Raw genomic sequence first — 24,217 nt, forward strand, 5'->3', positions numbered from 1 at the left:
CATAAATAAAGAATAAACCAGAGAAAATAAAAGCATAAAAATAATATATTTTCAATTTAAAAGTCAGATCAGCAAAATTTTGATACAAAGGGGTTACCATAAAACATACAAACGAGGTTGATGATATTTTACTGACATCAAACACTTAAAGGTCGACAGTTAGGCCCGCATTACCGAATGACAATTCTAATTTTGAGGGTTATGTTAATATAAAGAGGCTATTCTAGATCATTTTCGACAGCGTTGATCTATTTGGGCACCATCCAAATTTTTTTCCTTGAATAGGCCCTGATATATATATATATATATATAAATATATATATATATATATATATATATATATATATATATATATATAAATATATATAATATATATATATATATATATATATATATATATATATATATATATATATATATATATATATAGATCTATAGTTTGTTGGCTTTGGGAAGAGCGGAAGGAAAAAAGTGATTCTTACGCCAACATATATGTCACTTTTAATTACTTTTAACTTTCGTCCAACATTTCCGTGTTGGACGAAAGTAAAAACCATTAATTTAATTACAAATTAATCGTTTTTTAAAAAAACCACAAAAACGCAAATTTAATTGACCAGAATGTTTTTAAAAACATTCTGAATGTTTTTAAAACATTTTGAATGTTTTTAACAATATAAACAATGTTTTTATTTTAATTTTTTTTAATAAAATGTTTTCATTTTTATTTTTTTTAATAAAATGTTTTTATTTTTATTTTTTTACTGTAAATCATGCGCGGAGTGTTGCTACATCAACTATCTTATAGCCTGACTCGCAAGGGAGTGCTGCTACATCGACTGACAAATAGCCTGACCCGCAAGGGAGTGCTGCTACATCGACTGAGGGTTTGGTTGGGGCAGGCAGTCTATCATTATTAAAAAAAAAAAATTCCGGTCTTGCATTTTAATTTTTACTTTTTGTCAACAAAATATGGAAAAAACTTTCGGACAACATCTAAGGGTTCTATATATATATATATATATATATATATATATATATATATATATATATATATATATATATATGTCTATATATATATTTTTATATATATATATATATATATGTATATATGTATATATGTATATATATATATATATATATATATAGATAGATATAGATATATATATATATATATATATATATATATATATATATATATATATATATATATAATGTACAATTATATATTCTCCACTCCACATCCCTGTTATTAAGATTCTTCAGTTTAGTTGAACCTTGGATAACTTGAACATTGTTAACTTGAACCATTTTTTTGTTCACTTTCAGCAAATTTATTTTGAAAACTTAAACTTTTTGTATGGGAATTGAAGAAATTAAAAATGACAGTTAAATTTTTTCTAGAAGCCATTCCATATAAAACAAATAACTGTAGCCTTATATTTTCTTTAACTTTGAGTTGATTTAGAACTGAATAGAATAGAACACTATAAGACATAAAATAATGCTACAATAAAACATTTAATATCTTCATAATAAACTTCATTTAAAATCAATTATTTTATAGTTTTAACAAAATTTCTAAATAAAAGACCGCTAGCTTTTAGACATAATTTTATTAAATAGTAATGAAGACATAGCATGGTTGAACTTTTTTGAACATTATTTTTTGGCTGTACTGCTTGAATACAATCTGTAACTTCTTCAATTGAAGGACTTTTCACTCTTTTATTAATGTATATAAATTAAATTTACATTGCATTGTAACACTTGTAATTATTACACATTAATTATTATACATTACATATGTAAAATTACATTGCATTACATTACCTCATGGCAGTATAAAACAGATGGAAGTTCAACCACATTGAAATGCTTCAGGACTACGCTTTTAACCTTTTGTTTCGTAAATAAAAAGAAAACAACATCAAAATCCATGCTTAAACGTTTTATCTTTATATGTTGATGCAAATAGGTAAGTTAATAATAATTTTAAAATATTTATTTTGATGGTTCGACAATATTCAAGTATAAACATTAAAATTAGAGACAACGAAACAGCAAATAATAACTTTTTTTAAAACTTTATATTAAATGAATGGAGAAATACAAGAATGAATGGAATTATGATATACAGCTAAACTTTAAGCTATAGTAATTTAGAAAACATTTATTTTTCATTTTTTGAAAATTGTTTTAGATTTCTTTTTAATCAAATATTGTCTTAAGATTTAAAGCAGAAAAAGAAGCTTAAACAAACTTTTAAAATAAATTTAAGGTTTTAGTAAGTAGTTTAAAAATCATTTCAGTGAAATTTTTTTTTTTTGTAAAACTCATTTTTTTATTGTTAATTACAAACATACTCTAATTACAAGACAACTTGAAATTGCTTGATGTTTGCAGCTTTATGAACTTCCATCTGTTTTATACTTCCATGATTACATCAAATATACATTGAATAAAGAAAAATCACCTTAACTCAAACTAATATCTTATATTAGCCAAAGTTTCCTTTAACAGGAATTCGGCCTTAGAGCTTTGAGTTATTGGGAATTAACTACACACACACACACACATGTATACAATTTCAAATATATTAGTGCATTTTACAAAAAGAGTGCTTAATGTTCTCAAAGAGATCCCATATTGCTGTGATGAGTTGTGTTCATATCATAAATAAACCTTATTTAAGTTATAAATAAAATAAGTTCAGAGTTAATTAGACTTACCAAAACATATTATTTGTTGAGATATTACCCAAAAACATATTCATTTGTGCCATATTGTTTTTTGCGAAAGAATGTTTCAACTTGTAGATTTTTTTTTAACAGAAAAGAAATCTGGTCCTCTTAAAGCATTTTTCTTTGGTGTCAATAAATATAAACATTATAAATGATGTTAAGTAATATTTTAATGTTTGGGTTTCTCCTTTTTTAATATGTTCATTTATTGACTGTTGATAATAGCATATCAACAAATTCTGTTGATATGCTATTATCAACAGAATTTGTTTCTATTAGTGACTTATGACAACTAAAAAGCTTTATAAATTAAAATGCAGAGCGAAAGATTTATTATAATCACAAATTAAAAATGGGAAAAACTCAGCTTGGGTGGAAACTAAATTGTTTAAAAAAATCTCTACAGTAAACACTCCATTCATTAAACAAACCAGATATTGTTTATAACAAAAAAAAATTAGCAAAATTGTAAGGTTAATATTACGGTTAGAAACAAATATATAAAAGTAAAGCAAAGTTTTTTGTTAATATCTCAATAAATATTTTGTTTTGGTAATTTTAATTAACTGTAAACTTACTTTTTAAGGTTTATTTAAGATATGAAAACAACTTGCCTTGGCACTTGGGGATCCTTATAAAGATAAGGACTCCACAGCGCAACAAAATACATTTGACAAAAAACATGTAACTTTCGTGAACTAAACTCTCTTACATCTTTTTTATAATTTAAATTTTTTTTTTTTGGTGCCCCAAGAAGTCCTAATGGTCTTGTCACAGAGCACCGCAGAAGTACATTTAACCAGGAAGAGCTTGTTTCGAACCTGGATCTCCTGCTTATGAAGCAAGCTCTCTCACCACTGCGCCATGGCTGCACAAACTAGAACCTTGAGTTTTTTTTTAGATTAATTAATTTTGACTTAAACTCTTTCCAATCATATATAGAATGTAGTAAGTTTTATATGGCTTTACTTATATATTATTTATGTCTTGAGACCAATATTGATTAAAAAACTCGCCGCTAAAACATTTTTTTAAACAAAGCTTTTAAAAGAAAAGATTCCTAAGTACCAAAACATATCTAAATTGTATGAAACTTTCCATATATATATTAAAAAAGGGACAAGGAATCTAATGGAATATGGACTCTTTCCAACACTTATACATAATTTTTTAGTTCTCAGTGTTTAAAAACTTCAAGTTTAATTTATATAGATGTCAATGTGGAAATGGCAATTATAGCCTTTACTCAATTTAAAACAAGTATTTAATAATGTTTTATTGAAGATTTGGTACTTAGGATTAGTATATAGAAATTATGTATATAATACTTTTTTCCCTTCGCATATTATTTGTTTTGATTTTAGATGTTTTTTTATTCTATTTCAGTACCATAACACAGCCAATTTTCCATACTTAAATACAAAGTGTTTTGTCAAAAACTCATCAGTTTTTACCAGCACAAAAATTGCAAGAACTTTGGATTCATTTAACTTATAAAAGTTGAAAGATTTTTTTAAGTTTTTCTTAGCTCTATACAACCATGTTAGTCATATATAAAAATGTCGACTATAATTATAAATTAGGATTGAGTTGTATTTTAAAATGCAATAATAAATTTAAAAAAATGCAATAATAAATTAGGGTTGAGTTGTATTTTATGTAGGTAAACAAAACAAGTAAAAATACAACTAAGAATATCTAAAATGAAAAATACTATTGCATAATTATGTATAATGTATGATAAATAATACTTGACAAATATATATAATATATATAACAATATATGATAAACAAATAGAAAATATTTTGATGTCTAACAATCAAAACCTTTAAAAAACACTTTAAAACTTTTATCTTTTCTTTTTAATATATTCAAACCTGATAAGTTGATTTGAAAAATTTAACAAAATTATTAAAAATTACATTTTTGTTTGCAACTGAATTTCTCCCAACAAACTCATGTAAATGGCTGAAAATGAAGCCTCGCTAGTAGCACTCTGTCTTCTTTTATTGTGACTTTTGTCTCAATATAGCGAAATTGCATTTTTTAATTAAAAAAGCGCAATAAAAATGAAGTGTAAAAGTATAAATAATTTATATAAAAATTTCAATAAATTTTTTTTAAATTTTAAGTTTCACGTTTATAATTCAATGTTTTACAAAGTCAATTCTTTTTTTTTGATTAATACAAATCTTTTATTTGAAAAGGACTTTTAATTTACTTTCAATACACAATATGAGAGCTGCATTTTTTACTTAACTAGTTCATGTACAGCACACACACACACACACACACACACACACACACACACACACACACGCACACACATACACGCACACACACACACACCAAGATGTATAAATGTATATATATATATAAATATAAAAAAATATATATATATATCAACCCTCGGAATTAGGAAAATTGAGGTTGGCAATAATTTGCTGACCTCAATCTTTTAGAGGTCGGCAACAGGTTGGCAAAAATTTTTTTATATAATTTTTTACCATAAAATATCGAAACAAGGTCGGCAAGTTTTTGACGACCTTAAACACTTTCAGGTCAGCAGTAAGGTTGGCATTGCCCAATGCCGACCCTAATTCCGAGGGTTGTATATATATATATATCTATTTATGCACCTATATATATATATATATATATATATATATATATATATATATATATATATATATATATATATATATATATATATGTATACATATATAAACTGACCTTCCTGGTTGCCAGCTTTAGAGATAACTTTAATCAACTTTCCTTCTTCGCTTGTAGCCAAAATATCAGCAGGAGATTTACTATTATTTGAATTCTCTTTAACTGAAGGCAAAACACCTGGTGAGTCACCTCCACTTGCACTACCACTTTCATCATCAAATGACGATAGAGCATTTTCATATTCATCATTAAAACCTTCTTCTAAATTAGAGCTGTTGTCATTATTGTTTGATTGAGTATTTTTATTCATCAAACCTAAATTTAATTTGTTTTGGACAGTAACATTTGGTTTGCTATTAACTATCAAACGAGAGCCCTTTACTGCTGTTATTAATTTGAAATTGTTTTTAACTGCATTTAGGTTTAGTAATTTTTTATGTTTTGAAGAGGCTATTGTTTGAGTTGCAACATTGGCAGACTTTGAAGTAGAAACATTCCAAGAATTTGTGATAGGTTTACGAGACTTTGAAGAAGCATTCCAAGAGTTAGTGATATTAGGTTTTCGAGTTTTAACAGATGCAGACTTTGAATAAACATTTAAAGAGCTAGTGATATTAGGTTTTCCAGATGCAATAGATGCAGACTTTGAAGAAGCATTTAAAGATTTTGTGATATTAGGTTTTTGAGATGTAACAGAAGCAAACTTGAGAGTGTTCAATGAAATTATAGCATTTGGTTTTTTGCCTCTTGTTTTAAATGGAGTGACTATGTCACTGTTACTTGGTCTTATATTTGATGTACCTTTTAATTTGGCTTTCCTTTTTGGTTTAACTGACTGGTTAATCTTGTATAAAACCTTTGATTTTTTGTCTGAACTGTCACCACTTGAATTATCATCATCTTCAAAATTTATTTCATTTTCGTCTTCATCAGATGATTCTTCTGTAGCTAATTGGTTATTCTATCAAAATCAAAACAAAAAAAGGTAATTTGCATGCTTATCTAAAAGTTACAATTTTTTTTATATTACATTTTAGTAATACAACTACTATAACGGTTATATGATCATTACAGTCCGGAAATATAAATATTATACTCTGTAAAAATAATTACAAATTTTTCTATTTGTGTAACAACCATACATATGTCTTTATAAAAATAAAAAATGCTGCATTATGTAATACAGCTGACTCTCGATAACTCGAACTCTTAAGAAACTGGGAAAAAAGTTAGTTACACAAAAGTTTGAGATATCGAGTAGTCGAAATATCAAAAGTCAAATGTCATAAATGTCGTCCATACGCTAAAAATTTTGAAATTTAACCCCCCCTTCCCCCTGTTGCAATGCGTACTTTTATGTCCCCTTTTTATGCCCCCTTAAAATGTACGTACGTTTCTCAAATACCCCCCTTTACTTTTTTTTTAAAATAAACTTTTTCCTCAATAAAAAAGTTTATTTAAAAAAAAAATGGTGGAGGGTATCTAAGATACTTTATACGACCTCAAAGCCCTTAGTTTGCGCATTCAAAAAACGACTTTAAAAATATATGCAAATTTAAACTTAAATAAACTTGAATTCCTTTAACAATGTGTGTGTTTAGTCAAGAGGTTAACGCAGAGGGAACGCTCGGCGGAGACCCAAGCTTGATTTCCGTAGAAATCAAATTGAATTTTTTTTTGTTTTAATAACGAATCAAATAAAAATTAACTTTACTTAAGGCGAACGTTTTTTTCAGGCACCCCTCTTTAGTAAGTAAAAAACGAGTCTAACGCGAGATCAGTAATATTGAAAACAATGGCTAAAACCCAGTGCCGAGGGTAGACTACATATACCCCTTAATTTGAGGGGGGAGGGAGAAACAGCAAATTTTGTGCTCTTTTGCTAATTTAAGAAGCTTTATAATTTAGCAAAACCTAGCGGTCAAATTTGGAAGATTTTGAGACGCTAATGACACGTTTTTTGGAGGGGATTCCGACCCATCAACCACGGCCCTACTAAAACCTGTTTTTTATCGACTCAAAAAAAAGGCCTTACTCAGGGCCAGTATATAAGGGGTGGCATGTGTGCATAGGCCCCCGCAGGATTTTTTGATGTTCCAGATACTTTCACACAACGTGCAAACTCCAAGTTTAAGTTTGTTTATATGCCAAATAAGGTGGCCTTGCAAAAATTTAGGATGGCGGAGGCCTGGGAAGCAAAATTTTCAATTTTAGCATCTAAAACTTAAATTAAATTTATCGACAGATTTTTATTTTTGTAGAAAAACATTGTAAATTACAAAAGTTATGACGTTTTTAGTGCCCTCATGCATGGGCAGGGGAGGGCAAGACTTTTAGGGCTTTTTGTTCACAGGCCTCCGCCATCCCGATATTTTGCAAGGCCTTCTCATTTGGCATAGGTATAAACAAACTTAAGTTAGGAGTTTGCACGATGTGTGAAAGCGTCCTATCTGGAACATCAAAAAATTCTGACGGCGCCCATACATGTGTGTGCATAGAGGGAAACTATACCCCCTACTCCATATACCATACATCTTTTTATGTTGGCAAACTAGAATCTTTAGTCAGAATGTAACTTTTCTACTGATTAGCTGGTTAATTGTGATAAATTAGAAAATCGAAGTACGTACTTTTAAATTAAATAAAATTTTATCTTTATTTAAAAAATGATTAAAATAATAAATTACATTAAAAATTTTTTTTTTTTTTGAAAACTGATTGTAATAATTAGTTATATAAAAAATGTAACTAATTACATTGTAAAAATATATATTTTACTTTTTTTTTTTGCATGCAATGTTATTTTCTTACAATATTCCTTATTCTGCTTTCATATATACGATCCTTTTTCTTCTATCGCGTCAAGTTTTAAAGATAATAGGGCTACAATCCCTAATATTTAGGGTAAAATTCCTAATATGACCAAAAAAAATTTTTTTCAAAAGTAACCAACCAGGTTCTCAAAAGAAGCGTTTTTTTATAGAAATTTAAAAAAACATAATTTTTGAAATTATTTGATATTTAAAATTTATTGACAAAAAATAAATTGAAAAAACAAAGAGTATCAAAATAATTTAAAATAAAAATGTTTTCATCAATAGAATGAAAAATATTCCATTTTATTTCAACAAATGTTATTTTGAAACCTCTGTAAAAAAACTTCGAAGAAGTCTTTTTTGACAATATTTGGGGTTTTCATTTAATATTTGTGATTTGAAATAATTTTATATTTGGATTGATCTCATGAAACAACAGCAAAAACTCTTATAAGCTTAATTACTTCATATTGCTTTATAAATCTTTTGAAATTACAACATTATAACTGAGTATTTTTAGGTAGTAGTAATTTAGCATCCGAGGTGCAGTGGTTAGAGTTCTATTTTCTATTGATTTGTTACTACTACATGTTACAAATGGCAATATTAGGTGTCTCTAGAGACACCTAATATGGCCATTTGTAACAGAAGTAGTAAGAAATCAATAGAAAATGGTAGGAAAGTTAGTAACAAATGATAAAGACCTAGTTTTGAAAAAATTATAGCATTGTAAAAAAATTTGGAAACTTTAAAAACTTTACTCTTGTGTGGGAACATGATGAGTTCAGTACAGTGCAAAAAGTACTAAATGGTTATTAAAAGATTTTCAAGCCAGACAATAGACAAATTAAAACCAATACTCTCATTTAAAATGTATTTATATTTTTATCTGTAAATAATAATATAATGCTTCTCTATAATTTTTATTTATTTATAAATAATAAAAGTGCGGCCACTTTAAAATAATAATCAGGGCGGCCAGTAACTTGGAAATTCTTTTAAAGTCAAATAATAAAATAAATTATACAAAACTCAGCTGGTATAGAAGACTTTATTCAGCAAATTAATAAATATGGTAATCTAAAGATACAGTCAAATTACTTTACATGAAAGAAACACAATAGCTAGCGAGTAATAGCAAAAAGCCATTTTTTTTTTAATTTAAATTTTTATGCTATATTTTTCTATACAATGTTATATCCGAAGATATTGTTGGCTTAGCATAGGAACAGCCACAAATAGTCATTAAGACTAATCCAAAGTAGTGTCCGTTATTGACCAACATTTTTGCATACAGAGTTCAAGCGCTGAGTTAGCAGTGGCAGGATTTGAACCCGTATCGTACAACAGTCGGTGTTTAACTTTTCATTTGACGCTCCAACCAACTGAGCTATCCAGCCAATAGGCATATAGCCATTAGGTTTAAGCTTCTGATGAAAGTTCATTTTGATATAGTAATTTTAATAATCTGTCTGATACACAACGACTTCAGCCAGCAGATAATAAACTAATTGCCTCAGCAAAATAATTGCTATTTTTTATTATATACCAATTACAGAGTTAATGGTATTAGTGTTTATAACTAAACCAAGTTTGCTACCGTAAAGTTAATAGTTTCTTCTTGCAAAAAAAGCTTTAGTACAATCAATAATACAAATAGTCTTAAAACTTTTTTCGATAACATTTGTGTAGATTATTCTTTATTGCTCTACAATTTAGCAAAAATTCAAATTAGCAACTCTAGCAGAAAATTGTTATTATTTTTAAGATACTACACTATTGGATTGCTACTGCAGAAAAGCAGTATCTTTATTTGATGGCCTTTGTTTTAGCTTTATAAGCACAATATTAAGATGGTCCTCTTGGTCCTCCTGGTCCTCTAACAACAATCCCAAGTGAACTAAGTTTTAACTCTTTTGAAAAAGACATTAACATTCTTTAAGATAAGTTTGAAAAAAAATTCTATTCTTCGTCTGATGTTAGATTTCGGCATGAAACATGTTTACTTTGTTCGAGTATACCTTATTTTTTCATGTTCAATAATTCAATTAAGTTTTGTGCTGCATTAAATGAGAGGAAAAAGTTTAAAATTCTGATTTACAAATGTTGTGTTGATAATATTTAGAAATAGTAGACTTATTATTAGGTGGTTTGGCTTCATGTGTTTTCTCAGTATAGTTATTAAGATCTATATCGAGGATGATAGTATTGATAGACAAATGATCGTCGTTTTTTACATAAAAATTTTCTCCTCTCTTTTTTATATCAAACTAGAAACTGGAGTTATGAAATCAGATGGATTAGTCAAATCCATTAGCTTTAATCCAGTTTCTAAGTCTTCTACTTTTAAAATTTGATTTTCCAAAAGAAACTCTATAAACTACATAACAACTTGTTAGAATATTTAAATCTTGTTAAAAGATAAAGCAGTGAATAAATTTCCTAACAGACATACAAATATTGCAATGTTTTTACTGGAAATATTCCAAATATTTGTAAGTACAAATATTTGGAAAATTTCCAAATATTTGCAAGTACGCGCATCCATTTGTAAAATTTTAAAAAAAGTCCCCTATATCTAAAATTTTCTTTAAAAAAAAGAAGAAAATAGTAAGAAGTATTAGCTCTTCTAACAGCTGTAGATCGTATTTCTTTTGCAACTTTGCCAATAATAAAGAAAATAAAAATGCTTCCCAATGACCGACATTCATAAAGACAACTGTTATAACTACTGTTTTGATATTCTTTATAAGAAAAAAGGTTCAGCAACAGAAACAGCTGGAGAAGAACTAAATACGGAAGAGCTAAATGAAAGTGAAAAATCTTGTTTCGATCCTGATGATGAAAATGAAAATGAAGAATGCTGGAATGAGAAAAGTATTAGCTTTGTTGATAAGGAAATACAATTTAATGAGGACTATGGTATTATCATATCAAAAGTTCGTAATATTGTCAATGGGTTCTTTGGGATATGATCTCAAAAAACAAAGGGTTGCAAACTATAATCAGTAGTGACCTTAATTATATTAAAAACTTACATGGAGAATTTATGTTACCAGAAACGAAGTTTAAGTTTTACACTTTCAGTTTGAATTTAAATATTATCTTATCGAAGATTTTAAAAAAACTGTCAGGTGCTCAAAGAAAAAGATTAGCCAAGGACTCTAAAGCAGCTGTTTGTTTTAGTAAAGTGCGAAAGCTATCACATTCTTTTTTTTCTCCAACTCGTTAAAAACACTCAGTCTCAATCTAACCAAAAGGAAATATAATGCGAGTATCCCTCTGTTGTTTAGTTTAACTTCTTCAGCTAGTTTTGCCACATGTTTATCAACTTCATCTTTGGACATTTGTAGCCAAAAATCTCAGCAAGCAGCACAGAAACACAAAGAGCCTTAATGTAATTTAAAGCCTATAATAGTTGAAACAGGTGATAGCATTACAGTTATAACTAATGTTTCTCACTGAAGTGAAGCGGGAACGGCTGACTGTAAGAGAAAGAATGTATCATCAAAATTAATCCAATACCTTTCCTAAAGAGCAATAAAAAATATCCTAAACTGAAAAATGCTATCTCTTAATTGAATTTCTATACAAGGTAGCAAGAAATGGAAAATAAGTGAAGAGGCTTATTTACTCTCTAGAAACTGATTCAGCTTTTGGTCTTCCTTGTCATCTGTTTGATCCAACTCCACAATCATATTTTAAGAAAAAAGGTTTCAACAACTGTAAAGTATTTACAGAGCAAGCCTGAATGCAAGAATCATCTCCATCTCATTTCAGTTGTTTTGAGAAATAGATCAAGGCAACAATTAGGATAAATTAACGATGAAACAGAAAGGTTGAAAAGCATTCTTAAGAGAATAGTATCACTGATTATCTACTCGGCGAATATAATATTGTATTACGTGGAAGCTCATCAAAGCTGTACACCAAAAAATATTGGAAACATCTTTGGTTTTGACGAAGCATATACGGCAAATTGAAGATGGAGAAGAACGTTCACAAATGTCAAGTGTCAATATTCAAAACAAAGTCATTAGCCTCTTAGCTTTGCATCTAAAAGAAGCTAATGTGAACAAGGATTAGGTTGAAAAGTATTTTTTAGTTTTAATGGATTGCACTCCAACCTTTGTCAAAAAGGTCAAATTTCTCTAACCATACGCTATGTTCATGAAGAAAATGAAGTAATAGTCATAGTCCGGGACTGCTTTATTGGATGTGCAGCGCGTGAAAAGCCGACTGGTAAAGCTCATTCTAACCTTCTATTTGAAAAAATAAAGTCTAGTAGGCTAGATCAAAACAACTGCAGAGGTTGAGGTATGACAACAGGTGTAATATGATTGCAATTCAAAAGGTGTTCAAGCTCGAATTTCATCAGAGTACCCACAAGCCAATTTATATACTGTGGTTGTCACAGCTTGAACGCAGTTATATTAGACGGAGCTAAATCATTGGTGAAATCTATGTTGCTGTTTAGTGTAATTTAAAGAATCTATACAACTTTCTTCTGTATCAATTAAGCTTAGTCACTTTCTTAGCACAAAAGAATATTTCAAAAATGATGTTTTCTTGTCCCTAATTGACACAATTAAACCATCTTTAAAAGACAGAACGGACAAGTTCTTTAAATACGAGTCAAGGCAGGGAAAGTCCTACTTGACCTGAAAAAACTACAAACAAAGAACAAATTTAAAGCGCAAAACATTTTAGATATAAATGGGGAAAAATTGTACAATGAAAGTTCTACCCATCAAATTGATCACTACTGTTTTTGACAAATGGTGCTAGCAGAAGCAGTAGGGGGTCAACAAAACACTATCACCGTTAGAGGCACTCAATATAATCAAAAACACCAACTGAAGAGTTCTTTTTACTAATCTGTGGATAGCACTACGCATATTGCTGATAATTCCAGTGACAGTGGCCAGAAGTAAACGTAGTTTCAGCAATTCGATGTTAATTAAAACCTACCTACGTCCATTGATGACGTAAAAAAGATTGACATTGCTTGCGAGGCTCTCCATTGAAAATGAGGAAGCAAAAAAAACTCAACCTTGGAAAAATTGTTTAACAATTTTCCTTCGGAAAATCTTGAAAAATACCGTTATAAGTGTACCCATTTGTCAGTAATTTAAGTTTTTATTTAGAACTTCATTGTTCCATTTAGAATTCCATCGAATTAAATAAATACTTGATTAATTAAAGATTTTGTACTGGTCACGTTGTGACAAACTCTGTTGATATATTTATGCGGTGTCTCCGTTCAAATTTATAAAACATTTTTCAAAACTATTATAACGCCTTCTAAGTATCCAAAGCAAAACATAAAGTTCAAAATATCCACAAGAGCTGAACTACAGCTAATTCTTTCAATGACGGAAAATGCTAAATGATTTTGGTCACGTCATGACGCATCCATTGCGACGCAACCTTTTAAAGCCTATATCACAAAATCTATAAAATTTTAAAAGTAAATAGTTTTGTTTTTAGAAAATATTACTTATGAAAGTTCAAATGCTTTAAAATCTGATGTTTTCGAAGAAAAAAAGTCAAATGTCACGCTGTTATATTACAAAATAGTCCAAAGTTTCCTTGATTCGAACATGCGATATTGTAACTGTAAAGTTTTCTTTATTTAGCCAGTAATAAAATCAAAGAGTTGAAGAAACAGTTCAGGTGCGATTTAAAAATGGAGGTCACTGGGTACTTTGTACCCGAGTGCAGAATCAGAAGAGACGCAGTGACCCACTTGTTTGTTAGACTCCTTATATTAAAATCTAATTTACTTGGTTACCCAATTAGCCCACTCTTTACAGTAGTTCATATGTCAACAATACAGCGTTACTAAAATGATCGAAAATCTGAGACTAGTAGTTTCGTAAAATATATATTTATAAGGGAAAAATAAATATTTATAAATATCTATGCTTTGTTTATAAAAAACATTTTATACAGCTTATACAACTTATATATATACAGCATATGTATAGGTTGTATTAACGTACTTAACAAAATGTTGGTATAATTTTATTTAAATTTACTAAGTATCATAAAAATTTATTATATCTATTTAAGTTTGCCTGCATTCAAGTTCAATACTTAAGTTCTTTTTTCGGATTATTCAAACAAAGTAATTAAAAATTATTATAAAGGATATTATTATATATATTATAAGTAAAAATTTTATAATACTATAAACTAAAAATATTGAGTTTCAAGAAAGGTTCTCAATTTTTATTATAACACTTGGGTTTTGTTATAATTAACAATATATATTTCAAATTTTTAAAGATATAAATATAGTATGTTTCAAACAATTTTTTTAGGTTTGTTATATTTTTATTGTAAATTATTTTTCTAATTTAAAATTTTTTTCTTTGTATACCTAAAATTCATGAGTCAAGCTGTTCCTAAAAACTGGATGATACAAAAATTCATAAAATCAAATTAAAAAAGTAGGAAGCCCTGATATAAAACAGATAGCTCAAAAATAGTTCAAAAGATTTAGTGGTTGCACATGTCTATATTATAAATTATGACTTATACAATGCATTTTAAACTACTTATGGCATTATTTTGTGCTTGTATGCTAAATAGAAAAATAAATGTAAGAAAATGATGGAAATATTAATTTTATTTCTATTATTTAATATTGATTGCAAATATATATTATAAAATTTAAATAATTTTGAGATTTAAGCATAAATAATTAGTTGTATACTTTTTGAGATTTTTAAACAACTTATAGTTAAAAATCCTTTTTTAATTTCAACATATCGTTTCGTTACAAACTAGTCATCAGTATTAAGCTAAAAATTTAGTATTTTTTATAGAAAAATTTTACATTTCAAAGAATTATTATTTGTTATATTATTTTATTTATTATATTATTTTATTATATTAATTATTATATTTACATATTATTATAATATGTCTGAGAAAAGTTTTTTTCGACAATTTAAGAAAAAATTTAAAAAAAAAAAAAAAAGCTGCTGTGAGTAAAGAATAGATTAACATCTATTCGTTACACACAGGGGCGTGGTGTGTGGTAGATTATTCCAGTGGTCTGAATTATTCCAGTTCTTGCGTAAAACTCAAAACGAGAACGCATTTTTAAATTATAGCCGTTAGATTTGTTCCAAAAATAGTTGTTATGATTTTTACGCATTAGGACGGAATATTTCAGGCGGATGGAATAATTTACGATTATAGTAGATTAATTAATAATTTAGACCACTGGAATAATCTACCACAGGTGGCTCTAAAAAGCTCATGCGGGATTTTTATTAAAAGGCCTATATATGCAGTATTTTACCATATATGCTTGATGTAAAGGCCCATATGAAAAAAAAAGAAATATATGTATATATATATATTTTTTCGTATGGGCCTTTACATATATATATATATATATATATATATATATATATATATATATATATATATATATATATATATATATATATATATATATATATATATATATGTATATATATATATATATATATATATATATATATATATACATATATATACTTATATATATATATATATATATATATATATATATATATATATATATATATATATATATATATATATATATATATATATATATATAATAACTGACCTTATTCTAATAAATTATCAATACAAACTAGCAAGTTGAGATAACACTTGTAATTGTTAATATTGTTTGTAATACATTAGTAATTAATAATATTGTAATTTGTAACTATTAATATTGTAATTATTAATTATTATATTTGTGACTTGTAATTAATTATATTGTTTGTAATACTTCAAAATAAAAAATGGCAACAATACGATGCAGTGACCACGTTTTTGTTATGATTTTCTTAAAACACAATTTACCGCAAGCAAATACGATTAGTATTTTATTGTATTTTTCTATTACTATATAATGATATATATTTTATTGTATAATAATATAAAATTTTTTAAATTATATATAACTTTTTTTCTAAAATAAATATTGAAAATCTTCAAAAATAAGAAATTCTTTTTATAGAGAGTTTATGCTTATATTTAATTCGTTGTCTTAACTTTTTTTAACATTTTCGCGTAACTCACAACAGCAAAAATGCCGCTCTAAAACTGGTGCCGTTATTGACATAATTTAAACATAAAAGTTTTTATAACGTAGTTTCATTTAGTAGTTACTTAATCGAAAGTATTTCATATTTTTTCCAAAAATGCTATTTTATTTTTTTTTATTTCAAAAATAAAACGAAGTTAAAACAATGAAAATAAAAAAATTTAAAGCTATGGAATCTTTATAATTTATTTTAAACTTACCTATAAATAGTAATAAAAATGTGTCGTAAATAAGTAAATTGTTAAGGTGTAATATCAAATTGTATTTGAAAATATTTGCGGGACTCTCACACCTCAATTAAAATAAATTCGTTAAATAATATGGTTTTACGCTATTTTTAAAAGGTCTTATTTGTGTATTTAAATAGTTCATAGTTCAAAGTTTGCATAAAACATATCTTCATTAAATGTACTTTTGCACAGCCATCATCCTTTTTTTAATCCGTCTGAGGACAGGATATTACGGAGTGATTTGTTTATTTACATACAACAATATAAATTATATAAAAACAAAAAAATTTATTATAAAACAAGTTTATATCTGTTTCGAAACGTTACTAAAATGCAAAATATGAGTTCAATACTTATTTATATAAAACTTAATTTAAAATTTAACACCAAAACACTTTTCTTAAATGAATTAAAACGCAATACAATTACTATATAGTAATTGTAATTACTAGTAATAGTAATTACTAGTAATAGTAATTACTATATAGTAATTGTATTGCGTTTTAATTTATTTAAAAAAATGTTTTGGGGTTAAATTTTGAATTAAGTTAATTTAAGTCCAACAATAATAATATGGATCTGCGGATTTTTTTAAATTTATTTTGTCAACATTGCGATCGTTAAAAACCGTTTATGAGTTCATAATTTTTTTATGAAATATTATAATACGTCTTAAAATATCTACTTTATTTTCAGAGCAATATTATTATTATGCAAAATACTAATATAGTTGCGCTCAAAGTTTAAGACTTAAAATCAAGGGATTAAATTTAATTTGTGCAAACATTAATATTGTAAATGATTGTGGAATTTCTTTAAAATGTAGAATAAATTAAAATTTGCGAAAAAGCCCATATTTAGATGAAAAAGTGAAAAGCCCATGCGGGAATCCCGCATAACCTCTGAAGCCACCCCGCCTCTGGTTACACACAGAATATGTAATCGTTAAAAAAAAAAAAGTAATGAGAAAAAATAGCAACGCAACAGATACATGAGTTGTTACATTTTTTCATTACTGTATAATTTAACACAAGTCAGCGGCTATAGGTACGTCTAGACGTGTTCCTAAAAAAAAATTTAAAGATACGTCCAAAATTTTGTTTTCCAATAGTTTATGTTTTATGTGTACGTAGTTTTTACTTAGCAGTTATTGTTGATAATATTAAGCAAGAGAGAGTTTATCAGAAGTTATAGAGAACGCCTGGCCTAATCAAAACCATCAGTTGATAAAAGTAAACTCTCTTGAGCATACCCCTATTAAAGTCAGTTGATAAATATACACCCCTCTATGCCATCAGCTACAGTAGTTTATATAAGCACCTATTTATTCAAATTTGAAGTAATCATTATAGCTAATTGTTAATTAACATAATTATTAACAAACAACAAAAAACGGCTCTAATAGCGGTAATTTTTAAAAAACATATCCTCATTTAACATAAACAAAACCAAATTTAAATTTGGAGTTTAAGCAATGCCTTAAAGTATCATATCTTAGATGTCAAAAAATTATGACAATAAATTGATTGAAAAAGTACTGTAGTAAAAAAAAAAAAAAAAAAAGTACTTTAGTAAAAAGTAATGTAAATCTTAAGTAAAAACAATGATAAATATATAAATATAAATATGCTAAAAAATAGGTCTGAAGTAAAGTTCAGAGCTTAATATCAAACTTATTCAATATTAGGAAAATGTTTTCATTGCAGAAATTTGATTGAAAATAACTATTGACATTTTTTTTAATGAGAAAAATTAAAAATATTTTAATGAGGAAAATATAAAACATAAGTAAAAACATTTAATAACATTTTATTTAATTTAACTTTATTTTGTGTATTTAAATTTTAAGTTTATTTAATTTAACTACACAAAAGTCAATAAAATTTTAAACTTACAGATGGGATATTTGATTTAGTTGACTGATCTTTTAGCTTCATGTATGAACTATCTTCTTCTACAATAGGGACATGACTTCTTGCTACATTAACATGGTGAGCATTATTGTTTCTTTTGGTACTGGCTCCTGCATTAAAAAGAGAAGATTCTTTAACACTGATTTTATGGGTTTTTTTCTTGCTGTCTAAATTTTGAATTTCATTTGATATATCATCTGCAACGTCATAATCATCATCATCAAAATTTAACCCTGTGATAAAACTTAGCTCCTCTAGATCTTTAGCTAACGCATCTTCAAATTCTCCTTCAGCTCCAATGCCACTCTCAGATCCAGATTCTTCAACGTTTTCTTTTTCCGAAGGAAGATTATACTCTAAATCATTTTCCTCAGCTGTCTTTAAAAACTCAGAAAAATGCTTACTGCTGGTGGTTGCCTCGTTTTTAAATTTTGCTTCGCTTTTAAGTTTTTTTTTTTTGAGCTTAAGCTTTTTAACTTTTTTGTTTTTGAGACGATTTTTTAAATGGCGTGATTGTATTGTTTTTTGATGTTTTATTTTGGGAACAAATGAATTTAGTTTTTTCGACAATTGCTCCTGGCTAGAATCACCGCTTTCCTCTTCAATGTCAATTTTTTTTGCAGATTTTAATTTTTTAGCTTTAGCTTGTAGCTCAGCTCTTAGTCTCTTTTCTTTTGCTTGTGATAAATTTTTTTCTAAATGTTTTGATTCGGTTCGAATTTGTTCATTAGTGGCTTCGTCGTCCTCGCTGTTTTCGTTTGTGATTTTTTTTTGAGGTTTAACTTTTTCAATTTTAAGAGCCGGTCGGTCCCCTTCTTTCAAATCAGTGTTTAATTTTTCTTTATCTTTCACCATAGCTTGTGGTGTAATCTCCTTTACAGTGTTGATACTTTCTATATTAGATGCATTTTTAGGAGATTGCAAAGATTCTTCTTTTTGTGGCTTTTTTTCGCTATATAGCGCACTTGACGTTAGTTTAGGATTATAAACTTTAGAATCGTTTTCATTTTGTATAAGTTGACCCATCATTAGCGTATTTATTGGTGCTTTTAAAGCTGTCACGTTTTGACCTATGGCAGCAGTAAAAGTCACACTTGCGTTTACTGGATTTAAAGGAGCATAATTTAATAATGGTTGTACTGGGCTTTGATTAACATTTTGTGGTGCTTGAGCAACTGAAGGGCTACTATAAACGGGTGCCGATGCAACTTGAGGAACTTGTGCAGATATACTCGTTACAGCCGGCGGAGAAGCTGGTGGAGCAGCTGGTGGATACGAGAATATCGTTGCAGTTGGTACTGACTGGACTTCCGAAGTAGCTGGAATAGATTGTGGATCTGGATTAACAGGAGATGTTGAGTATATTGAAGCAAGGTCAACTGCAGGTGGTGATGGAGCCGGTACATAACTTGCTAACTGTTCAGTTGTTGTTGCCGGAGACGTATTAGATGAAATGGCAGATGACACCTGCGTCGCCGAATTTTCACCTTGCAAACGTTGAATATCTGTGTAGTATTGCTGCATTTGCTTTTTATATTCATCCTGCGACGTTTGTTCTGGTGATGGTTCTGATTTTATAGGCACTGGATCAGGTATTGGATCTGTAATAAAATAATTTTTTATCAGGTTTTCTACGTGCATTTGGTCACGGGCTTTCACTATACGTAGCTGCTTTTTTCAAAAAGTAAAACTTTTCAGTAATATATAAGTAAAAAATCAGAAGTATTTCCATTTCACTGTTGATTACATTTTGATTAACAAAGCTGAAAACCCGAAACCATAATCAAGATAAGTAAAAAGATTATTTTTTAAAACATCTCTATTAATGTTTCATTACTGTTCTTAATGCAAAAAAGCTTTAAGTTTCATTTGTTGTTAAAAAAGAGTTTAAAAAACAGTAATATAGCCCACTACAAGAATTATGAATAAGAATAAATAAACAATGAATAATTAACAAAAAAAAGAAGACAACCTTCTTTAACGCAGAATCCGCAGGTCAACGGACACACGGTTGCCATATATTCTCTATACTGGTCAGAAGTGCACCAATTTTGTTGTTCTTTCCAAGAAAGACATTGAGGATAGACATCGTTGCATCTTGCATAAACAACATCAGCTTGTCGACGTTGTCGATTTGAGTAATCTGTGAAAAAACCAATTACTACTTTACTCCAACACAATGCTAACTTAAAGTATGTCTTTTAATATATATTGTACGTAGATAATTTATTAGATAAAACAAGGAGTTTTGACAAATAAAAAAACTACTTAATAATATTTTATGACAATTGTGAACTTACCACACGACGCACACGTGAGAATAATAAAAAACAGGACAGCTTTCATTATTAAAACGCCGCCTCTAAACACAAATAAGAAAAAATAGACTTTTATTCATTTGCATCTTTAAATTAGCAGATAAGGTATATGATTCAATAAACAATGTTTGTAATCAAATATCAATATATTGAATTTAATAATTATTTTGAAGGTCTAAAAAATTAACTTTTATGACAGAGTTAAAGGAAATAACAGTCTTCTAAAATTCAACAAAATTTCTTTAAAAAAAAATAATTTACCATAAAATGGTTTTGTATATTTTTTGTAAATATTTACCCCCAGTTTATCATCTATCTTGCGAAGGTCTCATTCCGTTGTGGCAGAGCATATTGGTAAAGGAACGCTTTCAAGCGTGAAGAATGTCTAACCATGCATGGACACCTTTTTGGGTATTTACAAATTGTTTTACTGCAGATTCGCACAAAATATCATCTGGAAAGCATCTGTTTAGCGCAAAAACTCCTTTTCTTAACTTTTAAATTTTTAGGAAATTTTTTTACTGATATTTTACTTGGTCAACTACCCAAACAATATTATCTAATTTGAAAAAAGTTTTAAAAACGTTGAAATTTTATTTTTTATTTCTTATGATATAAATTTTTAAAATTTAAAAATTTAGTACAAAATTTTTGATTTACAAAATTTTTTACTTCTTCTATAAAAACAAATGAACAATTCAAAGATTTATTTATAAGGTATAAAATTTTTTAAAGTTCATTTCTTTATATACTTTGAAAATGTTATTCCTACATGGTCTATCGAGTTAGTCCAGAAGGATTTTCTTCGTAGAAAAATAAACCGGAGTTTTTAAGTTTAAGCTAAAGTAACGACTGATCAAACGATCAAATGCGTTGTGTAAACAAATAAAATTTTGTTTAGCGTGTCTGTTGTATAAAAAAACTTGTTTAAATGTCATTGCCCTTTTAAGAAACTTAACGACTTTAGTACACGCTAAACAAAATTTTCTCCGGTTCTAAAAAGCTTTTTGATTAATCTTAATAAAATACTGTCACAATTATGCGATTTAAAGCAGCATTATTTCTGTGTAGTTAATTACTTAATATATTTCCAAAATAACATTTCGTAAAAACATTATTGTAAAAAAATACAAACAATTTCACTGTCACATTTTTTAGTAAAATTATTTAATAACTTTATGACAAAGAGAAGAATGAACCCACCAATGGTGATTTCAAAGACTTTATAACACGGAGTAATCCTGCAAAATCTTTAACTTGGTGGACTCCAAACCTCTTATTCTTAATAATGAAATCAAAGATCCATCCGAGTGACTACATCTAGAGTGGTACTGCACCTATACTGTAGGTTCAGTACTGTTATTTTGATTTAAAAGGGTGCTTTTGATTTAAGAGGGTTCATTTGACTTACAAGAGTGCTTAGACTTACTTATTGTAAAAGTGAAAAAACTATTTAAGCATTTATTTTTAAAGAGCTCGAACGAGATTAGTTTAAATATTCTATTAGCTCTAATTAATCTGAATTTCATATTTTATATATTATTTTATACTTTTTTTAAATAGTTTTTACATGTGGTATTTGCATTGCACATAAAGTCAAGAAATACCTTGACACCGTACTGTTAACAAAGGAGTTTACTTGTAATAATTGTTTAAACCTTTAAGCTTGTTTAGTCTAGTTAATGATATGACATATGATGAGTATGATATGACATATGATGAGCAGAGTAGGGGAAGAAGGGGCAAGATGGCAAACGTTTCGAAAGGCCTGAGTTATCACAAAACCGTCTGTTATGAAGCAATAATACTTTGTCAGTATTTTTATGTTATCTTAATTATTTTAACTGCCTGCATAAATTTTTTTAATTATATAATTGCCTGCATAAATTTTCAGTTTGCAATTAAAAATTTTTTATTGAAATAAAAATTAAAATAAAAGTTCATAAATTTGTTATTTGGTCACGTGACTGGGGCAAGATGACTTATTATGTAATTTATCCCTCCAATTTTATAAAATTTAAAAACTACCAACTACTGTAAGTCAAGTAACACAAAATAAACACGCGTTGCAAAAAAATTGATCCTAAAAAAGTTATACTTGAGGAACACTATTGGTTATGAATAACCGAAACTGAGGAATTTTTTTTAAGCGCAAAAAGTCAACTTATGCGTATAAAATTTTGTTAATAATATTTAAAAAAACCAATTAGCGTTTTAAAAAACAAGATGTAAATAAAGTTTCGTTTTCACCCATTTTTAGATTTTTTTGTTTAGTTATTATATGAAAAGTCATCTTGCCCCATTTGCCATCTTGCCCCGTTCTTAGAATATACACAATACAGTAAAGCAGTTTCAAATACAGTTCTCAAAAGCATCAAAAACCACTTTGGTTTCTATCATAAAGAAATGCACGAGTAGATAATGAGAATATGCAGCATTTAAATTGAATAAAAAAAATTGATTGATAGTTGGAATGCAAAAGTTTAAAAAAGCCTATTTTTTCAGAGTAATTTCAAGAAAATGAGTTAAATTTTTACCAGTTATTCTTAAGGTATGTATAACTTGCAATTGAATTAAAAGTTTATAGACAGTTCCATGCCCCGTAAAAAAATCTAAATTTATTTAAAAAAACATATTTTTTGAAAAAATTATTTACTGGAGATAATTTTTAATTTAAATCGAAATTAAATTAAAAAGTTTAAATAACTCGAAACTTGTACTTAGCTTAAAAATGTTATGATGTTAAGTACAGGACAGGTACTGCAAATACAGGGTAGATACTGTAATACTGCAAGAACGGCAGATACTGCAATACGTCGCCTGCGTCAACATAACTTGTTGGTTGTCGTCGGGCCAAGAAACCGATAATATTTAAAGGAATTGTTTTAACCAAATGAAATTTAAAAAAAGTTATTTGAATTGGACTTTTTAAGAATGATCAACTAGTCTTATTCAGTGACGATTGTTTTGGGTGAGAGAATTACTTGAAAAGTTAAACATGGTGGTGGTAATAAAATGGTATAGGTATATTTAACCCGTGAATCTACTGGTTCACATCATTGCATTAAAGAAGTAATGTATCTTAATGTTTATTTAGATATGTTAATGTATATTTATAAAAATATATATATTACCAAGAATGTTATGATCTACATGGAAAAAAAGAGAAGTGATTTCCCAGCAAAACAGAAATTCAAAGCACTAACTATGCCTACAATAAATTTTATAATTCTTCCTTCTATTACAAGTTTTTATTATTTTTTATTACATAGTTTCCTTTTTTAACTAAAATCTTAAGAGATTTTGTTCACAAGTTTAAATCATCGCAGTCTTTTACATCTTTATTTGACTTAAGAGTTTTCTTTATGTCCAAAAGTTTGCTCACTCAAACACCAAAACACAA

General features: G+C 27.6%; 1 protein-coding gene across 2 annotated transcripts in view; it reads right to left on the reverse strand.

Annotated features, from left to right (window-relative positions):
- The window catches only part of LOC100200257 (MATH and LRR domain-containing protein PFE0570w), a 30,730-nt gene extending 9,351 nt beyond the window's left edge, over positions 1–21,379 (reverse strand). The window contains exons 1-5 of one of the 2 annotated variants that reach the window (XM_065795463.1): positions 21,113–21,379; positions 20,797–20,858; positions 20,469–20,639; positions 18,479–20,097; positions 5,479–6,379 (exon numbers count right to left, since the gene is read on the reverse strand). In XM_065795463.1, coding sequence (XP_065651535.1) covers positions 5,479–6,379; positions 18,479–20,097; positions 20,469–20,639; positions 20,797–20,858; positions 21,113–21,126 — 2,767 coding nt within the window. In that variant the 5' untranslated portion in view covers positions 21,127–21,379. Of the gene's footprint in view, positions 1–5,478; positions 6,380–18,478; positions 20,098–20,468; positions 20,640–20,796; positions 20,859–21,075 lie in introns of both variants that reach the window. The other variant, XM_065795464.1, reaches the window with a different exon arrangement.
- Positions 21,380–24,217: the final 2,838 nt, after the last annotated feature.

This window comes from Hydra vulgaris, chromosome 04, assembly GCF_038396675.1.
Source record: "Hydra vulgaris chromosome 04, alternate assembly HydraT2T_AEP".
NCBI lineage: Eukaryota > Metazoa > Cnidaria > Hydrozoa > Anthoathecata > Hydridae > Hydra > Hydra vulgaris.